General features: G+C 37.4%; 1 protein-coding gene across 2 annotated transcripts in view; it reads left to right on the forward strand.

Annotated features, from left to right (window-relative positions):
* C3H4orf33 (chromosome 3 C4orf33 homolog) overlaps nt 1-6,401 on the forward strand; it is a 19,817-nt gene extending 13,416 nt beyond the window's left edge. For both annotated transcript variants that reach the window (XM_072405826.1, XM_072405828.1), the window contains exons 4-7: nt 421-481; nt 2,397-2,448; nt 4,951-5,150; nt 6,015-6,401. In XM_072405826.1, coding sequence (XP_072261927.1) covers nt 421-481; nt 2,397-2,448; nt 4,951-5,150; nt 6,015-6,105 — 404 coding nt within the window. In that variant the 3' untranslated portion in view covers nt 6,106-6,401. The remainder of the gene's footprint in view (nt 1-420; nt 482-2,396; nt 2,449-4,950; nt 5,151-6,014) is intronic.
* The last annotated feature ends 209 nt before the right edge of the window (nt 6,402-6,610 follow it).

Raw genomic sequence — 6,610 nt, forward strand, 5'->3', positions numbered from 1 at the left:
GTAGTCTTCTTCATGGAAAAATAAGACATCCCCTGAAAATAAGACCTAGGGCATATTTTGGCATTTCAAAAAATATAAGACAGTGCCTTATAATCGGGGAAACAGGGTATGTATACTTCTGTAAGCGGACATTCCTTATCCTCCAACCAAAATAAAGTTATAGTTTATGGTTGACTTGTTTCTTTAAATTCTTAATATTAATGCTTCTAGAAAAAACTTACCGGTAGGCTCCATGTTGAAGGTTGCTACAAATGTGTTGTGCATTGGACATCTGTTTGGAATGCTTGTATGCATTTGTATTCTGGAGTGATAGACTGTACCCCTCTACTATGCGAATACCCATATCTCCAGTATTTTGAAATGTTAAAATATATGTTTACAGTGTAAATAATTCTTCACATATTGGTTACTTTTTTGAAGTGGTGGAAGCATTTTTCCTAAATCATGAAAAGGAACAGTATCTGGAAGTTGAGCTTGGCCCGTAAGTATAATAAACCAAGAACTGTTTGACCTTATTCTCACATGGGGTAGATCAGGAGGTACACCGTGTACCATGCAATTGGACAAAATCTTGATGTAGACAAATGCCTAGTTTTTATTTGCTGTTATTTTTTTAGTCACAAGTGTGCTTTTTGTATTTTATTCATTCTTTAATACTAAAGCACTGTTTAAAATTCCTAATACAATTGATTGTAGTGTTGATCTAATGTACTCCTAACTTTCTCTCTGGGCTCACAAACACAGTGCCTTTCCTATACTAGAATCTTATACAGTCTGTTAGACTTGAGTTCTCCCCCTATCCTCCATACCTCTCAGTCCCACTAGCATGTATATATTGATTGCTTTCCTAGCAAACAATGCTGCTGTCTTGGCTTACAGGAGTTTGTCAGCACATTGTATGTAATGTATACACACTTCCATCTAGGGAGATGTAGTTCTACAGACATATCCATGTCAATAGGAACTGAGCAGCTGCAAGAATTTTATCAGGAAGTGTAAGACGTCTGTTTCTCACTATAGAAACAAGGCATACAAATCATGGGGCATGCTGTAGAGGGGTAGGAAGAGAGAGAGTGTAGAAGGGTATAGAGGGGGGCTTGGGGGATAATTTGGGTAACGTCATTACATGTCATTATATAGGACAGAATTCTACAAATAACTTTACCGGATACATTGTAACTTGTCAGTGCTTTAAATTGTATTTTTTTCCATTACATTGAGCATGAGTGTCATTCCTTAGGTGTCACTTGGAACACATTAAAAGAATTCTAAAATTGGAAAAGGTGTTTTGTTTCAAGATTTTAGGTGTTAATTTAGAAATCCTGAAATATTGACAGTGTGGACAATATTACAAAGCTATATTGTTTTATACTGACTACAACCTAGACCACCAAGCAGTGTTGTGTTCCACCAGCTTCTAGTGCCGATGATTGGTCATGTGGGTCATGTAGCAGCTCTATTTGAACACGTTTGTTAGCACTCATGTTTTGTTCTGCTGCAATGGTCTTCAAATATGCCAGCAGTGGAAGGGTAAATATGACACAATAGTGAAGCTTAGCTTGTGACCAGGAGGTGTTTAAAATAGTTTCAGATTTTAACATGGTTTTGTTTTAAATCCACCACTTGCCCCAACATAATGAGCAGAACTGGGCAAAGACATTCTAGATAAGCTACAACTTTATCATTTTATACTGTGTAAACATTTTTTTACTCAAGAACTTGTTCACCATTGTTGGATGGTAAAATGATTACTGAATCACTTACACAGAAGTATTCAGAGTGGGAAAATAGTCAGATGCCCTTATTTGTGCATTGATCTATTTCAGTGGTTCAAAGTATTTAGACAAACATTTGAGTTTCAATATGACAGACAGGTGATTTGCATTTTCCAAAGAACAGGCCCACAATGAGATGTAGCTTTTGCGTTCATGAAATCTTTTCTTTAATCCTTTAAGTTATATAATAGGGATGCTCCATCAAATTTTCTAGTATACATCCAAAATTTTGTATAACACAGGCTAAGAACCCTTGACATTGTTTTGCACCTTCTTTGTTCAAACAAACAGCGATGCAAGGTTTATTTCACTCTGCAAAGTACTGAAAGAAACCTTTTTTTTTAGGAAACATAAACCACACACTGCTTTTTTTGTTGTCTGATATTAAAAACAGAGGGTGGCAATGGGCAAGTTGCTGTTTTATCTGAATGTGTTATAATCTTATGATGAGTATCAGTGCAGCAGTGGCTGAGTATAATGCAGTTGTGCAGGTGCTGCTGTGTACGCAGTGTGAAAACAATCATACCTGCTTTACGTGCCGCTCTTTCCAGCTGTAGAGTTTAGGTACTTACACAAAAAAATGACTCAAGTATATACTGCTGTGAATTTTTATTTTTGCAGACACGGGCACCATTTGGTTCTACTTCTCTCACAACGCAGGCATATTTGGAAGGTAAGTGAGGGTAATGGTTTTGCTGAAGATTCAGATCCTGCTGAGCAGCCTGAAACGCAGATCATAAACATTTAAAACGATAGAAAATCAAATAGTCAATTCGCCACTGCAGAAACAAAAATGAGCTACCTGGAGGATTGTCCTTCTTCGCTTTCCCCCGTCCTCTCATTTCCAGTCTTTGCCTGCCAAGCAGTCATTTAATAAAATGAAATTTCTAATTAAAGCTGGCATGTTCTGCACAACACAGTTGTCAGCTATAAAACAGGAGGGCGGGCGAAGATTAGGCATAATACAGTTTAGAAACCTTCAGCATCATCCTTTCTTCTTAACTCCATGAGTAATTAGTGGTGATTTGCCAAATTTAGAACGTTTGTGCACTCCATGGCTCTTGGCTTCATCACAGAATGATTATATCTAATTGATAATTTGAACAGAGTGCTCAGTGCATCTGTATAACCCCATACGTAATAAGAACCTTACATTGGTTGAAAGTAAATGTAAACTTGTAGTACTATCTTCAAAACAAACCTTTATTTACAATACAAACTCATTTTCACATACAACAAACATGATCTAGAGCAGCAGTCGCCAACCGGAAAAAAAATTTTGGTGGTCCGTGGCTCTGGCCAGTGTGGCCCCGAGCAGGGTAAGGCGATGGACCCCACTGGGAGGGAGCTCCGGCCAGAGTTGTGGACCCTGTTCCCTGTACAGATAGCAGGCTCAGGGAAGTGGGCAGGTTGTGTCTCTGGACACAACCCGCCCTCTCTACCATCGCAGGCTCAGACCTGTGATGGGAGAGTGGGCGGGTTCTGGCACCATGGCGTCACTATGGGGAAAGTTTCTTCCCCTTTCAGTGATACTCGGCTCCCTGCACATGCTCGGTCCGGAGCCGATAAATTTAGTAGTCCGTGGGTCAAAAGGTTGGCGACCACTGATCTAGAGTCTCCTTTCATGTATCAATAACTATGTTTCCTAGCATTTGGTGTGCACAGTACATAAAGCAGGCTGGCAAGGATTGTGTGAAGTAGTGGAGCCTACAAGTGTAGGAATGCTGCACATTCCTTTCCCTATCTGACTGTGGAGGTTACAATAAACTGACATGAAGATATATTCAGATACATATGCTAGCTGTGTGCAAATATACTGTATGTTTGGTAATTCCTTTTAAATTCATCACTTGATTTATTAGTGTTTTTTTTTGTTATTTGCACATTTTATAAACACATGCGATTTCAGTCAGATGTTATGTATACATGTTCAATAGTTGTTGTTGGAAAGCATCTTTCATGGTCCTTTCCAACGACAAAAGACTGTACGATGCATGAACGAGTGCTGTACATACAGTGCCATTCTGCTCTATGGAGAGGGGGGAGAACCCCCACATGTTTTACGACCATTCATAGTTCGTAGATCCGCTAGCCCTGAGGCGATTACCGGAGGAGTGTGTACGTAGCCTAAGCCTGCCACTTTTGGGTCTTGAGGTGGTAAGCACTCTATGTGTTCACACATTATCCTCTACATGTCCTACTTTTGTTTGTAGGAATATACTGCTTCCTGTGTATGAAATGGCTGTGATTTAACACCCCTATTTATTTATTATGTTTAGAAGTTAATCAATAAGAAGTTTGATGGATTTATGGATTGTGAGAGTCGAGAAGTAAATTAGAAAAATGTTACTAAAGCTGAGAAAAAGTATGAACAAATGCAATCTCAGAACTGAATAAATGTAAACTGTACACTGTAAACCAAAACCATTATTAGTATTGCAATTTACCATTGTAACCCCTTTATAATGATTTTATTTTCTTTTAAATTCTTAATTCCGATTTCTCCATGCCCTTCATTTCAAGGTTCAGATACTGATACTGAACATGTCCACTTCAAAAGGGAAATGCAGTTGGTGGTTTACTGTCCATCAGAATGCTGGGGATATGTTCACAGCTAAACTGTAGAGATGACCATAACCACCCTACTCTGTATATGAACTTTAAAATCATGATGGTATAGTCAGAATTTAAATCTAGGTCTTTAGAACTTTAAAATAGTACTCCTTAAATATCTCAGCAAGAAATTGTTTAACATCTGATTTATTCTGTGCTGTTTCATAATGTTCCACTATATCATCTTGTTTGCTAATATATTATACCTGTCCTTCACAGATTAGGCATTCCTATGAAATTCAAGATAACTTCTGTTCAAAGTCTTTTGGACATTTCTGTTCCCCAGAGAAATTTCATGTTGTCCTATTCATATATATAGCCCAACTAACTAGCAATTCCTCATGAGACCACTGAATTCCTCAATGCAAATATGGATGGGCCTGTCTATTTGGCAGCAGTGTTTGTTAGCATGTTACATTTGTCTTTGTCAAGAGGAGACTTTGTCCTTCATGCTTCCACAAGCAGAGGATGTATTGCAATATGCATGGTATGTTTTTTCTCAGATGTAATCTGGAACAAAAGTGTATATGTGTAACATTATTCTGCTTGATACCCTGCACAGAAGTGTCTGCCACTGTCTTTTGAAGCATCTATAAGAGAGACGACCTGGAGAGGCAGTGCTCTGCTGCCCTGGGAATACTTTCCTCCTTCGGTAGACCAGTTCAACACCTATGCTATACACGGTTCTGGCTCACAGAGAACTTATGAGTCACTTTATCCAATACCTGAAAAGGAAATACAAGTGGGTCAGCAACCTGATTTGTAAGTGTGAAATGGCCATGTTGCCAATATTGATGTAGACAACCATTTTATTATGTGAAAGCAATGATTGATTTCTTCTTACAATGCTCTCAAGGCAAAAGGGAAACAAAGACGGCAGCTGGAACTGAAGCACAGCTACTGTTTAGGCTTTAATTGCTGACTGGAGACATTTGACAAAGTTGTTTGCCATAGACATAATGTGTACAGTGATGTTAACCGTCCAGAGCAGTATAAAAAGGTTTGTGGAGACAGAAGTAGATAGTTGGTCGATTTTCTAAAACAACTTTTCCTTTATTATAAAGTAAAACTCTGGTATCCCAGAAGAGTAAGTTGTGATGAGCTATTCTAATTATTACATTAAATCAAATGTTTTTACTGTTTTCTTGACACAAATATGAGTTCATATATGTACACATTTCTTTACCAACGTGGAAAGTAATATAGCTTTATTGAAGCAAAAATTAGTATAAATGTAAATAATTCTTAACTTTTTCTATGGAGAGGAAGCACTCAAATAGGATTTACTTATCTTTCCTTTGGTATTACTGTACATTCTTTCTCATGTTTAGTATTATGGTCCCTATACCCCTATTTTCCTTCGCTCCATCAACTATACATCAGCCCTACTAATTATAAAGTAGCCTTCAACTGCAGATACAGCAGACTCCGGGTATCTAAAGTGTTAACCTGAATTGAAATGAAAATGAGAGTCTATGATGTAAAATAATTTTTTATGTGCTACAAATTTTTTTAACTAGTCACGTGTACAATAAAAATGAAATAATAGCTGCATGAATAAGGGAATACACTTATCAATGTATTTAACAAAATTAGAACTGTTCTTTATCTTCTTTTGTTTTCCAGTCATCGCTTGGAGTACTTTAAGCCTTTTAACTTCCATATGTTGATGGGCAAAGAATGGAAAGAGCCAGAATCCAGCCTCTGGAAAATGTAACTTGTCTGATGATGTGCATTTATGCTTTAAATGTCTTCTAATTATTCAACTCATCTTTTTCCTAATATCGGCAGGGATAATCTTAGCATAATATATTTCACTCTTCTGTCTTAAAGTTCATTACCTGCAAAGAAATAATCACACTAACTTACCACCTTGCTTCAGACCCAAGAATTTTATTTTTCCCTAATGATAAATGCGAACAGTAAGTAATTAAAGATTTCCTGTCTTTATTCAATTAATATTACCAGCTACCTCCACAAAAGAATTAAATTTTAAACTATCTTGTCTGTGCATTTCATCCCTCTATAATTTTTTTTTTTTTTGGTATTACGATGTTAAACATGCCTTACACCACCAACTTGGAAGAGACATTGGCAACCCCAGGCAGAGTCAGAACTGTCACTTAGTTGGTGCTCAATTTGGTTTCTGTGCTTTCATTTTTTTGGAGGCTCAATAAACAGCCTTCTATATATCTGATGACAGGGCACAGAGGTTGATAGCT

This window comes from Pyxicephalus adspersus, chromosome 3, assembly GCF_032062135.1.
Source record: "Pyxicephalus adspersus chromosome 3, UCB_Pads_2.0, whole genome shotgun sequence".
NCBI classification, from domain to species: Eukaryota; Metazoa; Chordata; class Amphibia; order Anura; family Pyxicephalidae; genus Pyxicephalus; species Pyxicephalus adspersus.